The sequence below is a fragment of the Podarcis bocagei genome, assembly GCF_964188305.1.
Source record: "Podarcis bocagei genome assembly, chromosome: 14".
In the NCBI taxonomy this organism is placed as follows: Eukaryota; Metazoa; Chordata; class Lepidosauria; order Squamata; family Lacertidae; genus Podarcis; species Podarcis bocagei.
The window spans coordinates 11,775,192-11,799,028 of NC_138139.1; the positions used below are offsets into that span (position 1 = coordinate 11,775,192).

At 46.0% G+C, this 23,837-nt stretch overlaps 1 protein-coding gene and 1 long non-coding RNA gene across 2 annotated transcripts in view; one reads left to right on the top strand and one right to left on the bottom strand.

Moving 5' to 3' along the window:
* Nucleotides 1–23,837, bottom strand: part of SCG3 (secretogranin III) — a 57,076-nt gene that overhangs the window by 9,181 nt on the left and 24,058 nt on the right. Inside the window, exons 9-10 of the mRNA XM_081170055.1 lie at nt 9,256–9,333; nt 7,004–7,129 (exon numbers count right to left, since the gene is read on the bottom strand). Coding sequence (XP_081026181.1) covers nt 7,004–7,129; nt 9,256–9,333 — 204 coding nt within the window. The remainder of the gene's footprint in view (nt 1–7,003; nt 7,130–9,255; nt 9,334–23,837) is intronic.
* LOC308573304 lies at nt 1,076–22,619 on the top strand. The gene is made up of 2 exons (XR_014002016.1): nt 1,076–1,276; nt 22,184–22,619. It is a non-coding gene; the product is annotated as an uncharacterized lncRNA (long non-coding RNA).

The window sequence follows — 23,837 nt, forward strand, 5'->3', positions numbered from 1 at the left end:
GCTGGCGGTGGCGGCGGGGAGCCCGGCGGAGGAAGGAACTTGTCCCTTCCCTCTGGACTCGCGCCCCCCAGATGTTGCGCCCGGTGCGGCTGGCACCCCTGGCACCCCCCACGCTACGCCACTGACTGTGCCCCTGAAGGACCAGGTGCGCAGCTTGGGAGTCATTCTGGGCTCATAGCTGTCCATGGAGGCGCAGGTCAATTCTGTGTCCCGGGCAGCTGTCTACCAGCTCCATCTGGTACGTAGGCTGAGACCCTACCTGCCCACGGACTGTCTTGCCAGAGTGGTGCATGCTCTGGTTATCTCCTGCTTGGACTAATGCAATGTGATGTGCGTGGGCTACCTTTGAAAGTGACTTGGAAACTATAGCTAATCCAGAATGTGGCTGCAAGACTGGGAGTGGCTGCAGGGACCATATAACACCGGTCTTGAAGGATCTGCACTGGCTCACAGTACGTTTCTGAGCACAATTCAAAGTGTTGGTGCTGACCTTAAAAGCCCTATATAGCCTCAGCCCAGTATACCTGAAGGAGCGTCTCCAACCCCATCGTTCTACCCGGACTCTGAGGTCCAGCACTGAGGGCCTTCTGGTGGTTCCCTCATTGTGAGAAGTGAGGTTACAGGAAACCAGGCAGAGGGCCTTCTTGGTGGTGGCGCCTGGCCTGTGCAGCGCCCTCCCATCAGATGTCAAGGAAATAAGCAACTATCTGACTTTTAGAAGGCATCTGAAGGAAGCCCTGTTTAGGGAGGTTTTTAATGTTTGATGTTTTATTCTGTTTTAATATTCTGTTGGGAGCTGCCCAGAGTGGCTGGGGAAACCCAGCCCGATGGGCGGTGTATAAGTAAACTATTCTTATTCTTGTTCAGTTGCTGGGAATACCTCTGTGAGAGGTAAACTTCAGTGCCCGGGATTCTCTGAGGGAAAGAAGGTGGGTCAGACGTTTGGCAGCTGCCTGAAGTTGCCCAGTGGTGCCCTGGGCCTGGCAGAGAGAGCGTTCCTGGAGCCCAGAGCCCGTTGGCTCCAGTCCCTGGCCAGGCTCTGACCTCACAACCAGCTGTGGAATCCTGGGGAATGTTTTGTTTCCTAGGAGGCCAGGCGAGTTATTTGAAAGGATCCCTGGGTCAGTTGAAAGCCCAGCCAGTTGGTTCAGTTAGCAGCCATTCAGATCACTTCTTCTGTTCTTGTCTTGAAAGCTGTGCAGATGGATTGACTGACTTTCTGGACATATTCGGTTTTCTACCCCGATGGCACAATGTGCTGATGATTACACAGAAGGTAAAGTCATGGGAAAGAGGGGAGACATCCTGAAGATTCATGTCCCCACCACATGCCCAGTTTTTAAAGATGCTCCTTGGACCAAGGACCTTGGTTATTTGACCATTGCAAGTATCATGTTGGGTGTAATGTGAGCCAGCAATTTTCCCAGGGAGTTTTCTGATTAGTTTTCTGAGTTTTCTTTTTTTGTCACCATCCAAATTACAGCAGAATTACCATCCTCCCATCCCAAATATTCAGGAGAATGCTCCCCCCCCCCACCAATCTCACCGCCCACAAATAGGATGGTTCCTGGTACGTTTCTGAGCACAATTCAAAGTGTTGATGCTGACCGTTAAAGCCCTAAATGTCCTCAGCCCAGTCTCCGCCCCCATCGTTCAGCCCAGACACAGAGGTCCAGCTCTGAGGGCCTTCTGGCGGTTCCCTCATTGTGAGAAGTGAAGTTACAGAGAACCAGGAAGAGGGCCTTCTCGGTAGTGGCGCCCGCCCTGCAGAATGCCCTCCCATCAGATGTAAAGGAAATAAACAACAATCTGACTTTTAGAAGACATCTGAAGGCAGCCCTGTTTAGGGAAGTTTTTAATGTTTGATGTTTTATTGTATTTTTAATATTTTGTTGGAAGCTGCCCAGAGTGGCTGGGGCAGCCCAGTCAGATGGGCAGCATATAAACAATAAAATAATTATGATTAGTAGTAGCAGCAGCAGCAGCAGCAACAACAACAACAACAGCAGAGAGCCTTAACAGAAGAAGAGCCCTGCAAGATCAGGCCAGGAGCCCATCTTTCCACCAGATGCCTCTAGGAAGTCTGCAGGTGGGACCTCAGTGCAACAGTGCTCTTCCCACTGAGCATAACAGCCCTATCTGCTCCCCTCTATCAGCTCTCCACAAGTGCAGTCCACAGATGTGCATGGGAGAAGGAGCTGCTTAGAAAGTGAAGCCATAGCATGCAAAGTTGAAGAGGAGAGAAGAAAAGAGTCAGGCAGCAAACAACAGACAGGGAGTTAGAAAAAAGGGAGAAAGAATAGTGGGAGCCGTGACTTAAATTAGTGCTTAAAATTCTATACCACCGTGAGTCATTGTGTCTACAGGGCAACCAGGACAAAAGGTAACCTAATGTGGTCTCCAGTGGAATATAATAGTTTAATGGATTCTGATCGCTTAACTTTGCTGGAGCTTCACAGATGAAATTTGGTCCCATTTGGTCTGTGTGGCTCATTCCCTCAAGAGCTGGTAATTTGAAGAACAGGTGAATTAAGCGCTAGCAGCGGGATAATATTTTTTTGTTTCGAAGAGCATAGAAAACCACGCTATGGTGAAGAATGCAACAGCCCAACTCCCTCTGATTTATTATCATGCAAGTCCAGTGAATTCAATAGGGGTTGTGAATTAAATGGGAGTAGAGTTGAACATATGTGGTGAATTAGCTTTAAATAAAGTATGTATTTACCGCTTCAGTGTCACCCAGGAGGATCTTTTGGTTTTTATGTCAATTTTCCGCCAGCAGATGTCAAACCTGCTATTCCAGAAATAAAGGCTAATTCCTGGGTTGCTGCTATTAAAATGCATAGCCAATTGGCAGCAGAATATATATAATTAGTCTCGACCCGTAGCAAATCATTTGAAATACGTATGGTATTCTGGTTAACTCTGTCAACTTTGCTTAATTAGGATGTAGACTACATACATGAAATTTGCATATATATTTTTTAAAAAATAAATCTATGGTTTCAACAAATTAACAATATTCTGATCCTGGCGTACAAGACAGTCACTCAAAAGGAAGAAAGAAAAGCAGTTATTCACGAATCGGGTCCTCCCTTAAAGAGGGCATGTATTGTGGTGAGACCTGGACAGCCGACACCCTGTGTTGTGGGTGAGTACGATTGGTCAGCCACAACACCTGATTGGTAGGTCCCTCGAAGTTGGGTGCAATCTGGCCAATGGGACGCAGTCCAAATAGTTTGAGGGACCTATTTATGCCCATGCACACGACCCAGAGCTTCCTCTTTCGGCGCGTGCATTCGGAACACCCACCCACCTCTCCCTATATTTAGGCCTGTGCGCTTGACCTTGCTATGCTGTCATGTGTCATCTGTCGTTGGGACAGGGGCACAGCAGGAATTTTCCCCACTTGGCTGATTGGCTGTTGCCATTTTGGTTTTGCCTGCCATGTAGCAAATCATCACAACTTGTAAGGTTGCGGATAGGCTCTGGTTCAGGTGATAGGGATGGGAGAACGTTCTCGCCGTCCTTATGTGAAGGGTATTCCGTTAAAGGAATCCAGGGACTCGATGGTGTGGTCAACCCCTGAGAGGAGGTTGTGCCCGTGCCTGAGTCCAGGGGGACATTTGGGTGGCGGAGTTAGCCCATTCCCGGCTTTCCACTTATCCAGGTGTTCACCCTTGGCTGACCTATGCTGGAACCTGGGTCAGCGCTACCTGCATGGCAGGGAGCTAGTCGAACCTGAGCCTATGCAACCAGTCACTTTCTGTAATCAATAAAGTTGTGGCCTAAATTCTGCCAAAAACCAAACCAAAATTTGAATCGTGTGAATTTATTTAGGGGGGAGGTTTCTGGGTCTGAACACGCAAATTCCTCTGTTATTTGGTGACTGAAGCTTTGAGGGCAGAGAGTTGCACAGGTCTTCTCAATGGCCACTATGCTTTGCCCAGAATTCCCTGGGTGGAGTGTGGTTCTGGGGCATTCGGAGGGGGGGATGGCAGCTGTTATCCCCCCACTCAAATATCCCAGAGTAGACTTCTTCAGCACGAGACCCTCCAGATATTGTTGGCAGAAGCTACTTGCTGAGTGGGGTAGAGAGGTTATGCAAACTTTGTGGCAGATGAGTCGCTGTTGTTTACTGGGAGCGGAAAGGGAAGGTGCAAGCTGGTGGGCAGTTCAGCACATGGCAAACTCGCCAGCAGGCATGCCAGTTTGCTCTTACGGGTACGTTTGCACCACAATGACCTCCCTGCCACCTCTAACTCTCTGCAAGCAACAGCGAGTCACCTGCTGCAAAATTTGCATAGCAGTTCCACCCCAGAATGGAAACTGCTTCTAACTGGTTGACGGCAGCTCCCATCAAGCACCAGACTCTTAACCTCAGGGGTTCGAGCCTGAAGTTGCTCCAAAGATTCCTGCATTGCAGAGGGTTGAACTAAATGATCCTTGTGGTCCCTTCCAACTCTACAATTCTATGACCATTGGCTGTGCTAGCTGGGTCTGATGGGATTTGGAGTCCAACAACATTCGGAGGGCACCAGGTTGGGAACCTAGAATGTCCTAGAATGTCTCCTGGATAAAGTGAGGGAGAGAAATTTTGGCCGCCAGCCACCAACCACCAAGAGGGATGCAGCTACTTTTTTGTGGCAAGGGTTATAAAACCGAGTAGAAAGGGAAACACAACAACAAAGGTCTGTTGCAGGGGTCAGCAACCTTTTTCAGCCGTGGGCCAGTTCACTGTCCCTCAGACCATGTGGTATTTTTTTTTTTTTTGGGGGGGGGAAATGAACGAATTCCTTTGCTCCACAAATAACCCAGAGATGCATTTTAAACAAAAGCACACATTCTACTCATGTAAAAACACACTGTTTCCCAGACCGTCCATGGGCCGGATTTAGCGGCGATTGGGCCAGATCCGGCCCCCGGGCCTTAGGCTGCCTACCCCTGGTCTGTTGCAATTATAAGCTGATTATTATTTTTTGCACACACCCCTCCCAAAAGATTGACCAATCCCCCCCACTCCTGACACCTGCAAATGGAGGAGCATTATTTTTGTATGAGGGCAGGGAATAAATTGTATCATTGTCAAAATCGCAGATCAGACATCACTGCCAAGTTTCTGTTTAGCCATTCACTACATACAAGTTTGCGCAAGTGGTGATGTGGAGAAGGGATGTTGAAAGCCTCCACCTCATCCATCATATGGGCACTTTGTTCTGAGCCATTCAGCGGGCAGCATTATGCACTGGAAATCGACTTGCAGACGTTGGTTTTTTACAGCACCTCTCATGTTACAGACCAATCAATATGCCCGGCCCAGACTATTGAGCTCCCTAATGATTTTACGTTCTTAAAAAGGGATAGATGCAATTAGGTGAAAGTCTTTAGCTATAGTGGTGCACTGAATGTATTGAATTTAGGTCGCAAAAGTAGCATTCGGAGCCTGAAAGAAAAAATAAAGGACGCTAATTGCTCCGAATTCAGTATATCAACCCCAGTTATACTGCGTTGCTTAGACCAGAGGCTCAGCATTGCTTTCCTGTTTCCTTCTGTTTAGGGCTAAAAGCATTAATCAATCATTTGATGTGATAATCTTATGGCTGATTTATTGTTCACGTTTGTGACCTGCTCTCCAAGGAACTCAGCACAGTACTATATGTGAGGCCATTTACTCATTGCAACAGCCTCATGTCGTTGCTTGGGCACTGACAGCTGCCCAGTCAGACCTGAGAAATGGAAACCACAGGCAAGGGGTTGGAACCAGTTGATACTGCTGTTCTCCAGGCAAAGTCCCACCCTGACATGGAAGACTTTGAGCTCAGTCAAAGGTGTGATGCAGCAGCCAAAAAAAGCTCATGCAATTATAGGATGCATCAACAGAAGTATCTTGTACAGATCAAGGGAAGTAATAAAAAAGGTAAAGGGACCCCTGACCATTAGGTTCAGTCGTGACCAACTCTAGGGTTGCGGCGCTCATCTTGCTTTATTGGCCGAGGGAGCCGGCGTACAGCTTCCGGTTCATGTGGCCAGCATGACTAAGCCACTTTTGGTGAACCAGAGCAGCGCACGGAAACGCCATTTACCTTCCCGCCAGAGCAGTACCTATTTATCTACTTGCACTTTGATGTGCTTTTGAACTGCTAGGTTGGCAGGATCAGGGACCGAGCAACAGGAGCTCACCCCGTCGCGGGGATTCGAACCGCCAACCTTCTGATCAGCAAGTCCTAGGCTCTGTGGTTTAATCCACAGCGCCACCCGCTTCCACTCTATTCTACCTTGGTCAGACCCCACCTTCAAGTACCATGTCCAGTTCTGGGTGCCACAATTTAAGAAGGAGATTGACAAGGAGAGGAGGGTGACCAAGTTGATAAATGGTCTGGATAGCAAGCCTTATGAGGAACACTTGAGGGCGTTGAGGATGTCTAAGCCTGGAGAAGAGATGACTGAGAGGTGATATGATAGACATCTTCAAATATCTGAAGGGCTGTGACACGGATGATGGAGCCAGCTTGTTTTCTGCTGGTCCGGAAGGTAGGGCCCAAACCGATGGAGATTCAGACTAGACATTAGCAAGAACCTTCTCTGATGGCAAGAGTTGTTCGACTGTAGAATGGACTCCCTTGGAAGCTGGTGAACTCTCCTTTATTGGAGGTTCTCAAACAGAGTTTGGATGGCTATCTGTCAGGGATTCTTTAGCTGTGACTTCTGCATTGCAGGGGGTTAGACTAGATGGCCTCTGGGGATCCCTTCCAATTCTACAATTATATTCTTTTATGATTCTATACTGGTAGGGATGTGCCTTGAGGATCTGCTTCTAGGCTTCCCAGAGGCATCTTGCCGGCCACTGTTAAGAGACAAGGATTCAGGGCTTTTTAAATGTATGGTCTTTGGCAACCAGCCACAACAATAATTTTATTACATAAGGTTTTGAAGACACATGCCGGAAAAACCCCGGGGGCTGGATCTGACAATGGCAGCAGCAAGGACAGGAACCTCTCCTTACCTTTGGGCTCCTCGTCGTTTCCTGTGTTTTGTTCTTCGGCTTTTGTCGAATCCTTCAGTGTTTCGTATTCTTTTTCCATCTTCGCTGCTGCGGCTTTTGTGCTGTCGGCCTCTTCGGTGCTCTTGTCTTTGGGGGTGGGGGTGGGGGTTGGGTTGAAAGCAGAAGGTTTCCCTGTATCATCTCAACCGCATCATTTCCTGAAAGTGCACCAGCTCACCCTTACGCACCGAGTGGAATTGGAAGCGCCGTTTGGCTGACTTCTTTCTGCCAGGAGTACATTAGGGCTGTGTACACACCGTGCATTTAGAACGTAGTCAAAGCACATGGCTAGAGTTCCCAGGTTCTTTGGGGGAAGTCAAGCATTTTAAAGGCGCTTTAACTTTATCTTGTGTGCAAGATAAATAGAATCTTGCACAGAGGACACCCCTCTCTTTAAAGGGCTTTTTCAAGTCTTGTTTAAAGATAAAGAAACTTCAGAACGGAGAGTGGGGGCTGAAATCGTCCATCAACACTGAGTAGCTCCCAGTCTTAGTAGGCATGACAGCCACCTGGTTGGCTTCCCTCACTTTGGTGAGGCAGATTGTGTTTCTATTTAAACTACAGTGGTACCTCGGGTTAAGTACTTAATTCATTCCGGAGGTCCGTTCTTAACCTGAAACTGTTCTTAACCTGAAGCACCACTTTAGCTAATGGGGCCTTCCACTGCCGCCATGCTGCCGCTGCATGATTTCTATTGTCATCCTGAAGCAAAGTTCTTAACCTGAAGCACTATTTCTGGGTTAGCGGAGTCTGTAACCTGAAGCCTATGTAACCTGAAGCATATGTAACCTGAAGCGTATGTAACCCGAGGTACCACTGTACATAAATTATATCTAAATGTGCACCTCTACCTATAGATTTGCAGGTGCAAATTTGAGGCAAACCTGTGTCTTCCGATGGCACCAAAGTCTCTACCCTAGTAAAATGTTTGCAGCTGCTATAAGGCAGGTAGAATAACACTGGCCACACTCTTGAAGAGACAGTAGCTCTCCACCATCTCTGAACGATGCTTAGCCAGCAATTCCACCTGAGATCCTGTTCACTGAAGATTGAACCTGGGACCTCCTTGGGGCAGGAGTAACGGGCTGGCACCAATGGACACCTGCCAAAGCCATGCCCCAGCAGAAGACCCACTGCCAACTCCTGGAGTATCTTGGCCCTGCTGCTCCTGTCTTGCTGATTATGGCTGGATCTTCAGCTAAGCAAGTGGGTACTGGCAGGAACAAAGAGGATGATCACCAGCCCCATCTCATCTTGCCTGCTTTGTTAGGCCAACTCTGTGGATTGTGAGCTATGAGAAGGTGGGGCCATTCGCAGAAATGAGCTCTTATACCTCTTAAATAGGCATTAAAAAGGTAAAGGTAAAGGGACCCCTGACCATTAGGTCCAGTCGTGGCCGACTCTGGGGTTGCGGCACTCATCTCGCTTTATTGGCCGAGGGAGAAGGCGTACAGCTTCCGGGTCATGTGGCCAGCATGACTACGCCGCTTCTGGCAAACCAGAGCAGCACACAGAAACGCCGTTTACCTTCCCGCTGGAGCGGTACCTATTTATCTACTTGCAATTTGACGTGCATTCGAACTGCTAGGTTGGCAGGAGCAGGGACCGAGCAACGGGAGCTCACCCCGTTGCGGGGATTCGAACCGCCGACCTTCTGATCGGCAAGTCCTGGGCTCTGTGGTTTGACCCACAGCGCCACCCGCGTCCCTAAATAGGCATTACTCCCCCCATAAATAATTCTGGGAACTGTAGTTGTCAAGTGTGCTGGGAATCATACAACTGTGAGTGGGGTTTCCTAACAATTCTCAGCGTCCTGATCAAACTACAGTTCCTAGGATTCTTTGGTGGGGAGACATGGCTGTTAAAAGTGACCAAAAAACTGCATTAAATTTATGGTGTGGATGTGTCCAAGATCCACTGGGAGCATCTTGCCTGAGGATCTGCCACTGAACCTTCTTCAAGCAGATCATGTGTTCTGTTACTCAGCTATGCGCTTTGGGGAGCGATAGCTCTCAGGTAGAAAACCAAGCCAAAGAAGGCAGACTAAGGCAATTGGAAAATCATGGGAATCAAATTACACTAGGGAATATAGGATTTTCACGACAGAAGGCTTTTATTATTTAAATCGATTGGACAGCTGTGCAATAAGCAGTTGATTATATCTACTGGGAACAAAGCTATAAAAGCAACGCAATATCAGAATAAATGAATACCTGATGGCAGCTTGTTTTTGGTGCTGGACTTTTCGAGTTTCTTTCTTGTCTGTAGAGCTATCATTGCGTCCAGGTTTTCTAGAAAGTAGAAGCAGAAGATATTCATCCCTGCGCATTAGAACGGGCTTATATGAGGCTTGATTTGATGGGTTTGCAAAGTAATGAATTATTCCCTTGCATTGAGGAAAATACAAGTTTTCAGATGTTTAAGAAGAAGAAGAAGAGTTTGGAGTTGATATCCCGCCTTTCACTCCCTTTAAGGAGTCTCAAAGCGGCTAACATTCTCCTTTCCCTTCCTCCCCCACAACAAACACTCTGTGAGGTGAGTGAGGCTGAGAGACTTCAGAGAAGTGTGACTGGCCCAAGGTCACCCAGCAGCTGCATGTGGAGGAGCGGAGACACGAACCCGGTTCCCCAGATTATGAGACTACCGCTCTTAACCACTACACCACACTGGTGTAAAAAGCACAAAGGATGAAAATAGGTAGATGGAAGTCCACAACAATTAAAATACACATGGAGATTCAATCCATATGGAAAGGTATTACATACAAAAAAATGCTACTCTAGGACTGAATCGCGTTGAATAGTATCTAACAGAAGATACATATTGAATTATTATTTTTGTTATTGTCTTGTCTTTATTTTTTGTTTGCCCCCCCCCCTTATCTTTCTTTTTAAAGACGTTGAGATGTATGGTTTCTAACTTTTATATTATTCGACTTTTAGAGAAGCTGTCAATGTATGTATTTGTTAACTATGTATTTATTTGCATGTTTGAAAATAAAATTAAAAAATAAATAAAATAATGCTGCATATAAAATACCAAGAACCAAAAATGAAATCTATTCATAGACATGCCTGCTGCATTCGACAAAAGGCCAGTTTAATATTCTTCCGTTTTAACTGAGGAAGAGGGAATATGTAGCAGCAGCAATGGCCTGCAGTTATGCCTGCAGCCAGAGGAGAAATGAAAATGATTTCAGAAGGGGTGCATGGGGAATGGGAACTTCTATAACTGTGGGGAACCTTCAGACTCTGGGCCTGTCAGAGGCCTATGAGGCAATTTTTCCAAAACCACACCCACCTGTCAATCAAGTGACATCATTTCGAAGAGTGGGTGATGTCAGCTGATGGATGAGTTTGTGTTCAATTCTGTGCTGACTGCACACCCCAGTTTCCTGCGAAGAGCTGACATGTGCAGCCAGCTCCCCAGGATTTAACCCCCTGCTAATCAGTTGATGAGAGAGGGGGTAAAACATGCTCAGTTCAGCAGGATTCGGCACAACCCCTTTCCTGACCACAAACAGATTATTGCATCAAAACTCCTGCTAAAACAAAGGTCCCCCTACCATTTTAGCAGTGCCTTGCTGCCTGGAGGTGCCTTGAAGTCCCAGCTTAAGGCTTCAAGAAATCAAATCACCTGATGTCATTGCAATGTCAAGTAATTGACAGGTGCGTGACCCCGCTCACCTGTCAATTTGCCCTGCAAGGTCAATCCTGATAAGGATTTGGCCCACTGAGGCAAAAAATTCCTCAGCCTTGTTCTATTATAGCACCCTCTGCACTCACGAACTATTGTGCTCCCTTTGTACGCCACCCTGCCAATGAGAACAAGAGAGATCTTTTACCTCTGCACAATGAGCACAACATGATATGGGGGGGGGGAGCAAACTATGGCCTTCAGACATGCTAACAATATTCTTATTCTAAAAATGTTGCCTTCAATTGTGAAAAAAAGAGTCAGTTTATATGGGGGAAAATTATATAGCAGGTTAGAAACCTACGTACTCTGCACTTTCTGAAGCAATACATGAAATGAAATACAGCCAGCCTTTGAAATCTGCAGTTCTGCAAATTTTGCATCACTTCTCCAGCCAGGTTATGTGTAATAGAATGCATATACAGTGGTACCTCAGGTTAAGTACTTAATTCGTTCCAGAGGTCCGTACTTAACCTGAAACTGTTCTTAACCTGAAGCACCACTTCAGCTAATGGGGCCTCCTGCTGCCGCCGCGCCACCAGAGCACGATTTCTGTTCTCATCCTGAAGCAAAGTTCTTAACCCGAGGGACTATTTCTGGGTTAGCGGAGTCTGTAACCTGAAGCATATGTAACCTGAAGCATCTGTAACCTGAAGCATATGTACCTGAAGTGTCTGTAACCTGAAGCATATGTAACCTGAAGTGTCTGTAACCTGAAGCATATGTAACCCGACGTACCACTGTATAAAGGGAAAATGTGGATATACGTGGATGTGTTATTGAAAACAACACAGAATATGTATTATATTTGGGAAAGTTGATTTGCAAAGCTGTGAATATTAGGCAGAATTGCATACAAAATTGTATAGATACCAGGCAACATTTACACTGATTGATTTTCATGATGAGTTGTTGTTTTTAATTGCAAACAGATGTGGAAAGGTGGAGGAATGAACTGAAGATTGTAAAACCAAGAAACTGCGAGCAGCTCAAATTACACGACCCCTTATTATCACATTTTCAAATTTTGTATCTACAAGGACTAGAAACCAAAGCAGCTTCTACAAGGCCATAAAATAATAGTTTTTGCAAGGTGTTGCCACATTCTCTCTCACTATAGTGCAACCCCAACTTTGTCTGCCGAGAAGCAATTTCTGTTGAGGCCATTTAGGCTTTGTCCCTGGCAGGATCACAGCGTCACTTCCCTAAAACTGTTTCCCCACAAACAAAATACAGAACAAGATTCTCAAGCGCTAAATGATGTCAAGAAGGACTTGCTACCTCAAACAAACGAGAACGGAAAGAGAAGCAATGCCAACCAGCCCTGTTTCCAGCCGAGACTCTAAGTGCCCACCAGCTGTGGTCTGAATATGTGTGCACAATATTTGCTTTGAGTTATCCTAATGGGGTGAGTCATTCTGAGAAATGTCATAAGCAAGGCCAGCAGCTTAGCAACTCGGTGTCCTACTTGGGCTTTAATGAGATCTGATGTCATTGCTAGGCCGGTTGTCTTGGCAACCCTTAAAAAAACCAGAGGAAGGAGTTGAGCTCATCAAGGCGACAACCTTTCACCCATCTGGACACCTATTTCTAATAGGGTTAATGAAAAGGGAAACGTTGCCGCAGCTGAACTGCTTTTTAAAAAGCTTCCAACTTAAATAAAACAGCCTGGTTTGTCTTGGAGACAGCTCTGCAGATTTCTAGTGATCTCCAGTGAATCCAATGTTTTGTTAGCCCAAAAATGAAAAACTCCCAACTAAAGAAGAATGGCAACTTGAACTGACAGAATAAGCGCAGCTTGCAGGCTTAACATATAGAATAAGAGAACAAGAGGAACATATGTTTAAAGAAGATTGGAAAATGTTTATTGAATATATGGGGGGATATTGTGCACACCTGAAAACATTGGCAGCATTAAGATAAATTCAACAGTGTAAATAAGTTTTGATGGATGCAGTAATGGAATCCTGAATGGTTTAGTTTTTGTAAAATATGATATGCAAAGATGGGACGCGGGTGGCGCTGTAGGTTAAACCACAGAGCCTAGGACTTGCCGATCAGAAGGTCGGCGGTTCGAATCCCTGCGACGGGGTGAGCTCCCTTTGCTCGGTCCCTGCTCCTGCCAATCTAGCAGTTCAAAAGCACATCAAAGTGCAAGTAGATAAATAGGTACCACTTCGCCGGTAAATGGCATTTCCGTGCGCTGCTCTGGTTCGTCAGAAGCGGATTAGTCATGCTGGCCACATAACCCGGAAGCTGTACGCCGGCTCCCTCGGCCAATAAAGCGAGATGAGCGCCGCAACCCCAGAGTCGGTCATGACTGGACCTAATGGTCAGGGGTCCCTTTACCTTTTATGATATGCAAAATGAACCATGGAAAGAGAAGAATTGACGTCATTGATATGAGAAAATTAATTGGGGTAAGGAACATTTTTGACCCTGTGGGTCAGGTCTTTATCCTGCACCCCATGTTAAATTGTTGTTGTTGTTGTTATACTTATTACCTGCCTTTTCCCAGACGATCTGAGGACAGGGTACAGCAATACAAAATACAGCATTGAAAATAGTTTACAATCAAAACTACAGTAGGTCCTAAAATATATGTATCTCAAGTGTCAAAGACTAGGGTGAAGAGGTTTATCCTTGGTATAAAGGGAAAGCTGTACAATGAAGGTGCCAAACACACCACTGTGGGAAGGGAAGTCTGAAAATTTTTACACATCACTTGGGAAGACAGGTAAACTAATGTCAGTGTACTAGAAGAAGCAAAGATCACCAGTGTCAAAGTAATGATTCTTCAACATCAACTTCATTGGACTGGTCATGTTGTGCAGATGCCTGATTATTGTCTCCCAAAGCAACTACTCTATTCCGAACTTAAAAATGGAAAGCGTAATGCTGGTGGTCAACAAAAGAGTTTCAAAGACTCTCTCAAGGCAAATCTTAAAAAATGTAGTATAAACACCGACAACTGGGAAACACTGGCCTGCGAGTGCTCCAACTGGAGAACAGCCTTTATCAAAGGTGTCTTGGGCTTTGAAGACGCTCGAACTCAGGACGAAAGGGAGAAACGTGCTAAGAGGAAGGCATGCTTGGCAAACCCTCACCATGATCAACTCCCACCCGGAAACCTATGTCTCCACTGTGGAAGCACATGTGGATCCAGAATTGACCTCCACAGTCACTTACAGACTCACTGTTAAAACCGTGTTCATGGAAGACAATCTTACTTGGCTACAAGGGATCGCCAAAGAAGAAGACAACGAAGGTGCTAAACACACCTCTGTGGGAAGGGAAGTCCACAATTTAGGGGTTGCCAGATAATTCCTTCTTCTGGGTCACACACCCCAAACGTCTGAGGGTGGTGGTACTGCCAAGAGCAGAGGTAGGCAACCTAAGGCCCGGGGGCCGGATGCGGCCCAATCGCCTTCTCAATCTGGTTGGCGGATGGTCCGGGAATGAGTGTGTTTTTACATGAGTAGAATGTGTGCTTTTATTTAAAATGCATCTCTGGGTTATTTGTGGGGCCTGCCTGGTGTTTTTACAGCCAGTGTGGTGTAGTGGTTAAGAGTGGTAGACTCGTAATCTGGGGAACCGGGTTCGTGCCTCCGCTCCTCCACATGCAGCTGCTGGGTGACCTTGGGCTAGTCACACTTCTTTGAAGTCTCTCAGCCCCACTCACCTCACAGAGTGTTTGTTGTGGGGGAGGAAGGGAAAGGAGAATGTTAGCCGCTTTGAGACTCCTTTGGGTAGTGATAAAGCGGGATATCAAATCCAAACTCTTCTACATGAGTAGAATGTCTGCTTTTATTTAAAAAGCATCTCTGGGTTGTTTGTGGGGCATAGGAATTCGTTCATTTCAACCCCCCCCCCCAAAAAATATAGTCCAGCCCCCCTACAATGGACAGTGGACCGTCCCACGGCTGGAAAAGGTTGCTGACCCCTGGCCAAGAGGGCCTCCTTGCTGATCTTAACATCTGACACGGTCCATAGGGAAAGGGGAGGACTTTCAGGTACGGTAAATCATTTGTCATTTGTCATTTGTCCAAACAGTGAGCTGCAAAGCAGATCTTTTGCTTTACACTGCCATTGCTCCTCTCCATACATTTCCAGAGCTCTCCTTGCATTTCCCGAAAAGGCAGATATTCTTTGCAAAATCAACATATGCCTGAGAGGCACTTTGTCAGCGCACGCTTGTTCACTTGTCAGTATATCTTGGAAGCAATACGCATCAAAGCGTCTGTGGCATTCAGTCATTCTTCGGAGAAAAGACCTGACATTTCCCACCCACTCCCCCTATGGAAATGTTTTTGCACTAGAACACAAATATTTAAATATTTGTGACAAAGATCTTCGTCATCATCATCATAACACAGTCTGTATGGGATTGGCTTATATATTGTGTTTAGAGCAGCAGTTTTAAGGAGAAATGTCTGTGGGAATGCTAAGTTATAGTCTTCAGTGGAGCAAATATTTTTTGCGGGCAGAATGCCAAAAATAGTTTTAATATTTTCCCCCCTAACAGTATAATGTATTTTACTTTGTTTTTATGTACGTTGCTTTGTAACGGCTTCACCTACAGAAATAAATAATTACCTATTTATATGCAATTTCCCTTAAGCTACACACTTTTGCAAAGCAATTTCCCCTTTTTGGTAATACCTTGTAAGTCAAACAGAATCTGTTCCGGACGTCCGTTCGACTTCCGAAACATTCAGCTTCCAAAAGGCGGCTTCTGATTGGCTGCAGGAAGCTCCTGCAGCCAGTCGGAAGCCATGGAAGTCCTGTCGGACGTTTGTCTCCCAAAAGAACGTTAAAAAACTAGAATACTTGCTTCCGGTTTTCGATTGTTTAGGAGCCGAAATGTTCGACTCCTAAGGCTTTCGGGAGCTGAGGTACAACTGTATATGTATTTATATGCACACTTTACCCCAGTAAACACATTTTTGGACAATGCATTACAAAATTCAGAGAACTCTGAGAATTTCAAATTTTGGCTATATTTCAGTTTATGTCTTGTTTCATAAAATGCGGATTTGCTAAGTTTGCCTTCCAATGCAAACAGAAGAGAACCCCCCACATCCTTAGCTGGAAGCACATGTGACAGCCGGTAATCTCTCAGGACCACTGATCTTCTCAGTGATAAAGTCAGCGAATACAGAAATTCTTGCTCATATGAATTCATGATTTAGCTGTTAGGAGAGAACAGCTCAATGCCTCGCCATATGCTATACATCCTTGACTCCTCTGCAGAAGGTGGGGCTTCCCCATCTTGGCAAAGTAAAGGAAAACATGGGGGGAGGAGAGGCATATGGTGACATCTGGACATGTCCACAACTACTCAAAACAATTCTCAGTTGCAAGATGGCCAGGGAATGGGCTTGCTGAGTCATGGGCGAAGGAGGAAGGTGTGATTCTGGTGACTAAGGAAGGCAGTGCGACAGCCAGTGGCTCAGCGAAGTAGGGGGAGTTGGGATGTAGATGGAGACATGATAGAGTTGTAGAATTGTTGAGTTGGAAGCGACCCCAAGGGTCCTCTAGTCCAACCCCTGGCAGTGCTGGGAACTGAGCTAAAGCATCCATGAGAGATGGCCACCCAACCTCTGCTTAAAAACCTCCTAGAGGGTTACCACCTCTAGAGGAGACCATTCCACTTATTACTTGCTTTTTCTCTAGACTAAGAAGTCTCAAATGCTGACCCTTTCCTCATAGAAAACACTACATTATGTCAACCAGATCATCTCGCTCTTTATGCTGTTGACACTCTCGACAGACTTTGAAAGGTTCATGAGACGAGACTTGTCCTTGCAGAAGCCATGCTGGCTTTGCTTCAGCAAGGCTTGTTCTTCTACATGCTTGGTTATTTTATCTTTAATGGTACTTCCTGTTAGAATTCCTGCTCCATGATTGCAGTCATGGAATTGTTGTCTATCACATGACGGTGTATGTTTTGACTCCACAGAGTGGGAAGTGACGGAAACAGGATGTTTGTTTTACTGTGTTCCGTGAAGTGGGACTATTGTCCTTTGTTCTCTTTGCTGTTTGATGCGTGAGAGAGAGGGAGCCATGTTGCAGTGCTCCGTGTGTGTTTATATGTAAATAAAGTAGATTAGCCAAAATGTGGAGTTGCTGAGGTCTGTCACGCAAGCTGCGAAGACTCTGCGGATCCCTAAGTGTGCCGATGTCTGTTGGTATCGGTCACTGTGATGTTTGGGCTGAAGAAAGTTTTTGAAGTTCCTGAACAAACGACCAGGAGGGAGAGAACATGCCAGTTGGGTATGTGTCTCTGCCCGGGTCCTACATGAGCTCCTGACACTTGCTCCTGACACTTAGTTTTTCCACTGTCGAACATCTCTTATTGTCAGAAAGTTCTTCCTGATGTTTAGTTGGAATCTCTATTCTTGTCATTTGAAGCCATTGGTTTGAGCCCTACCGTCCGGAGCAGGAGAAAACAAGCTTGCTCCATCCTCCTGAGAGATAGCTCACACCCTGAGAGATAGCTCACTTGGGAGAGCATGAGACTGTTGGTCTCAGGGTTGTGAGTTCGAGCCCCACGTTGGGTAAAAGATTCTTGCATTGCAGGGAGTTGGACTAGATGGCCCTTGTGGTCCCTTCCAACTCTACACTTCTATGATTCCAAGCGACAGCCCTTTAGATACTTGAAGATGGCTATCATATCTCCTATAAGGGAATGTGGCTTCAACAATGAAGTGTCTCCAAGGCTCAAAACAGGAGCCATTGGGTATTGGGCTTGGGAGTGATCTACCATGGATAGTGAATGCCCTATCCTCAGAATCATCTTCTGCTGCAGAAGCAAAGAGGGTGTGCAGCATGCAGTGCCATCGCCAGTCATTGCTGTGGGAAAGCTTAACAGAGAGCCAGTGTGGTGTAGTGGTTAAGAGCAATAGACTCATAATCTAGTGAACCGGGTTCGTGTCTCCGCTCCTCTGCATGCAGCTGCTGGGTGACCTTGGGCTAGTCACACTTCTCTGAAGTCTCTCAGCCTCACTCACCTCACAGAGTGTTTGTTGTGGGGGAGGAAGGGAGAGGAGAATGTTAGCCGCTTTGAGACTCCTTCGGGTAGTGATAAAGCGGGATATCAAATCCAAACTCTTTTTTAAAATAATAAACATCATAGTAAAATTTACCTTCAATATACACACGCTCAAAGCATTTCACGAATGCAACATCCTTACAACTGCTGTGTGAGCGGGGGTCAGTTGGGGGAGGGCTGAAACTGAGAGACCGTGGCCCAAAGTGCACCATGTACTCAGAACACAGGTTCTGATCTGGATTGTGGAGATTTCCCAATACATAGCACATGGCCTTAACCCACGCCCCTATTTTTATCCACACCTAGTTTTCTGCCTGCACTGGTATTCTTAAAAAATACCAGCAACCCCAGAACATGGTTGGCTTGGCTTTCTCCTTGTCACTAAATAAGTTAGTAGACACCCATTGAATGAAACTGGATTCTCACTTGGAGGAGAGCCAGTGTGGTGTAGTGGTTAAGAGCGGTGGACTTGTAATCTGGTGAGCCAGGTTCGATTCCCCGCTCCTCCACATGCAGCTGCTGGGTGACCTTGGGCCAGTCACACTTCTCTGAAGTCTCTCAGCCTCACTCACCTCACAGAGTGTTTGTTGTGGGGGAGGAAGGGAAAGGAGAATGTTAGCCGCTTTGAGACTCCTGAAGGGGAGTGAAAGGCGGGATATCAAATCCAAGCTCTTCTACTGACGGATTGGGCAACAGAGAAACAGAACCTTACAGAAAGCACAGACTGTGATGGGCAGTCATGACACCTTATAAATTTGTGCACACACAAGGCTGATGTGCCTGCTTTTGTTTCCCCCCATTTTTAAAAATTGATTTTCCACATTTATAACAAATATAACCTATAAAAGACACAAAATGACACACATTACAATACTAAAAGAAAAATAAAACACATTACTTCTAAATCCCAAATTAACTTTCTTTGTTATCTGACTTCCTCAAATCCCCCCTAACTGAATTTCATTGTGACACCTTTGTAACAGTTCTCCAAGATCCTCTTTCTAATACAATTAACTCCTTCAATTAATTACCTTCATCTCTTTTCTTATTGGCTTAAATCCATATTACTATACAACATTCTTATTCTAATCCTAGGCCTATTTGATATTGATGTGCCTGCTTTTGCACATGGATGCTAGCACTTAAGAGAACATGGCTCAGGGGGACAGAATGTGATTCTGGAACGAAAAGGTCAGTATAGGTTTCAGATTCAGAAGAATACAACTGCATATATAGCCTCAGCATCCTTTCTGTGAGCCTTGCATTTGCAGGCTAAGTCCTGCACGGCTCGTAGTGAGACCTAATTCATCTACTGAATGATGCTTCAAGACTCTTCTCCCTGGAGAGAGATCTTGCAAGGATGACATAATGCTGGGCCTTCAAATCCCAGACCAGCTGCTACCGAGATGTGCTTTTCAACGTAACTGTCTCTGCAGATTGTCAAGCAAGGAGCTCGAGAAGCATGTGATATGGTCTACTAAATGATTTATTGCCTTTAATGCATAATTCAGCTTCGTAGCTTCAGCCTAAAAGTGGAGAGGGGGTGTTTTAATGCGCCTGTTCTAAAACCAGATAGTCTTGTTTAACTTCATATATATTGTTGGTTCATAGCTGTCAACTTACAGATTTGAAAATAAGGGACCAGCAGCCAAAATAAGGGATCAACAATTACTTTGATAAAATACATATTTTGTCGAGTGCAAATGGCTTTAGATACCTAATAGGTCCATAAATTACCATATAGCATATATTCAACACAAAAAAACAGCAATAATTTGTTGTTGACAAAGCACAGCTGGACATAGAAAGGGTCCCATTACCTTCAGTAGCTTATTTAAGGGACATCATCAATAAGGGACAGCAGCGGGACATGGAGCTGGGATAAGGGACTGTCCCGCCAAATAAGGGATGCTTGACAGCTATGTGTTGGTTGCTGCTGCTGCTGCTGCTGAGCTATGCTTGTTGTTTACATCAGATTCCTTACATATAATCTCATAAGAGGTAAAAGGGGTGTTGCCTATGTTGATTTGTCCTTGTCCCTAGTCAATAAAAAGTGAAGGGTGATACTCTGAACCCCTTGCAGGAGGCAGCAGCAAAGATCCATGCTGATTACAAAGTTGCCCCTGAAAGAGAAGAGCTTGACAAAGTCAGAAATAGATTGCATTGTCTCTGACATGTCTGTCTGTCTGTCAACAGAGAACCAAGATGAAGGTACTGATTCTCAGCAGGCTGACCCTTAAATGAATCCTGTCAACCTCTAGTGCCCCCAATAATTCTAAGCCCCGATAATCTAGTTTGCTTTGGAAATACCCAGATCTAACCTTACAGACTTACTGGGTCATTGCCCATGATTGGAACGTGGCTTGATGTCAATAGCCTTGCCTACTGTTTATTGGCCTCATGTGAATGGCTGGAATGTATTATGAATGACCTTCATTATGCATGCAAAACATTCTTCCACCAGGTCCTTGGCTTATTGACATCTGATGCCCTTTTAAATGTGTTGTGGGAGGGGGGAATTATTGGTTTGCAGCTATTCTTATTTTTATTATGTATTTTGTGGTTTTTATATTGTCATTTCATGTTGTGAACTTCCCTGGGATTTATGGAAGAAAGGCAGAATAATAATAATAATAATAATAATAATAATAATAATAATAATAATAATAATAATAATAATAGAAATAAGGAAACGATTGTAGCTTAGTGGTAGACCATCTGCTTTTCATAAAGGTCCTAAGTTTGATTCCTGGCATCTTCAGTTAGGACTAGGAGAGACATCTTCCTGGGGCCCTGGAGAGCTGCTCTCAGTCAATGTTTGCTAATCCTGATCTTTGGTGGAGCCATAAGCAGCTGCCACCTCTAGTGACCTCCATCACTGCTTATCCCATGACAGCGACCTTAGTATAGCAGAAAAGGGAAGTGATCTCAGACTTGCATCACCCCCTATGGTATTTTCCAGTACAGTGGTACCTCGGGTTAAGTACTTAATTCGTTCCGGAGGTCCGTTCTTAACCTGAAACTGTTCTTAACCTGAAGCACCACTTTAGCTAATGGGGTCTCCCGCTGCTGCTGCCGCGCTGCCGCCACGCGATTTCTGTTCTCATCCTGAAGCAAAGTTCTTAACCCGAGGTACTATATCTGGGTTAGTGGAGTCTGTAACCTAAAGCGTATGTAACCTGAAGCGTATGTAACCCAAGGTACCACTGTATCAAAAAATGCAGATATGAGTGATCCCCCTGGCTGTTAATCCTGCTCCGATATGGATTTTGGCAAATAATCCACTTTTTGTGGTTTACTTTTCAAGCCAGTGCTTCTTCAACATTATTCTCTAGGTATTTTGTGGGGCTTCCCTTCACCCCCACAGCAACAGTTCTCTGCCCAGCAGTCCACGCTCCCAAGGAAACGCACACATCAGACCTTTTCACAAATCACAGCAGCTCTGGCAACAAAGCACTTTGCTCCCCCCGCCCACCCCCGCTATGCCAAGCTCATATTCTCATGGTTTCTTAAGCCTCTTGAGAAGAATATCAGATCAGCGTTTTGAAGGTAAAAAATAGAGTCACTTTTCAACTGCGCTGCTAAAAATAGCCCAGCGGTGAAACAACTTGAAGCGTTTGAGAGAGAGTGTTTTCCTTCCACCACAGTTGACTGCTTCGATAGCAAACAACCGTGCCCTGAGCATCACAAACTAGCAGAGCGGAGCGGAGCCACAGCTGTGGCTAGGTTTTTCTTGGGGCTGGCTCACACATGCATGTTCATCATGCGCGGTTTGGGGATGCTCCTGGAGGCACAGGTGTCCTTGGTGCTAAGAGAGCCTTTTACCAGTTCCGGTTGCTAAGGCAGCCATGTCCATTCCTGGATGGAGATAGCTGACCATACTTCTCCATGTGCTGGTAGCCTCATGGGTTTGATTATTGCAATGTGCTCTTTGTGGGGCTACCCTTGAGGTTGGTCTGGAGCAGAGATAGGCAACCTAAGGCCCGGGGGCCGGATCCGGCCCAATTGCCTTCTAAATCCAGCCCGCGGACAGTCCGGGAATCAACATGTTTTTACATGAGTAGAATGTGTCCTTTTACAGTGGTACCTCGGGTTACATACTCTTCAGGTTACATACGCTTCAGGTTACACACTCCGCTAACCTAGAAATAGTGCTTCAGGTTAAGAACTTTGCTTCAGGATAAGAACAGAAATCGTGCTCCTGTGGTGTGGCGGCAGCAGGAGGCCCCATTAGCTAAAGTGGTGCTTCAGGTTAAGAACAGTTTCAGGTTAAGAACGGACCTCCGGAACGAATTAAGTACTTAACCTGAGGTACCACTGTATTTAAAATGCATCTCTGGGTTATTTGTGGGGCATAGGAATTCGTTCATAGATTTTTTTTCAAAATATAGTCCGGCCCACCACATGGTCTGAGGGACGGTGGACCGGCCCCCTGCTGGAAAAGGTTGCTGACCCCTGGTCTGGAGGCTTGTAGCTGGTTGTAGGTTGGGACAAACTACCACCAGCATCGCTTGTGGGATTTGCACTGGCTGCCAATTTGTTACTTTTGCAAGTTCCCAAGATATCAGAAGTCCACTCCACGCTCAGAGCAGGACTTTCGACATAGATACACCTGTTCTGTGGAATAGCATTCCTGCCAAGACATTTAAATTTCAACAAGCTTTCCGGCTGGGCGACATGTTCTCAGCCATGTGTATCTATATTGTATTGTATTTTCTGCTGTTGTTCTGTTTTCTTTGCTGTTATTTGTGTTGTTTTTAACCTTCCTCTTGTGCATTGCCTTGGGAAACTTGTGTGGAATGCAATTAATAAAAGGAATCATGATAATCACCCGACTACTCTAACAGTTAGGTATGACTTGTATATGTGAACGGTATACTGCAGGTCAAGCAACAGACAGAACTCTCACATAGCCTCCAACATGGTACTTCTCAATGGACTTGGTTCACACATTCCACCACCAGTCATCTAGTTCACAGTAACATGGGCTGAAAACTTTGCTCCTGCAAAACACACACCTTCCCCTTTCATCGATAGTTTAAGAGGCCTGTGAAAGACTGGGGGAGATGTTTGTGTACTTCAAGCGAGAACACAAAACATGGCCGTCACTCTGATTTGGCTCCACGATGGCCAAATTGATTGGCCGCATGATGCTGGCTGTGTGATCCCTGATCGGTTGGATCTTACTGTAGCCAAAGAGGTGGCATACACTGTCAAAGCAGCTGAACGGCTAAGAAAGGCAAGGAACAGGAATGGTACGAGGTTTAGTCTGCTCAGAATCCATGTCTGCTCAGAATCAACTCTTGTTGATTTCAAGGAAACTTCCTCCCACGAGACTGCAGTCTAAACCCTTGCAATTTTTTTTTACCATTTGGAGGAAGCCATCTAACATCACATCATGCTACTGTTTCTCCCTGATGCATCATGCGTCAGGGTATCTGTATAGATGTTTGGAATCTGTTGGGTACTTGCAAAGTGGCTTTCCACCCACTGGCAGAGGAACGGGGGGGCGGCTGGGGGGGAGCGCACCACCCCTGGCACCATTGGGGAGGGGGGTACCATTGTGGCCACCCCCCCGGACATGCGTCGCGACCTCCCACAACACTGGATGCTATGCCTCCGTGGCCAGTGCACCACGCTTCCAGGGTGCACGCCACGCCCCCAGGACGCATGCCATGCCCCTGGGGGAGATGTGCCACGCCTCCAGGAGCACGCCACGCCCCCGGGACATGCGCCAGTCACGCCCTGCCTGCTCTCCGCCCCCAGTGATGGAGCATGCAGCCTGGCCACTGTTTCTAACCACCCAAACATTCTGAGTTGCCAAAAGGGTTGCAATCCAATGAGCCCACTGAATCGTGTGGAAATGTTGCCATATATGCAGCAACAGCAGGAATTTCATTCCACCCCCTCCTCACCATGTGGCACTGCCTCTCCACCAGGCTGCCTCACAGAATGCTTTTTAGTGTTTCCAAATCCATCTAGATCCCATTAAGGGCAAACTGTTGGGTTTGGAAAACACAAGCGATCAGAAGCAGTTCCGATGAC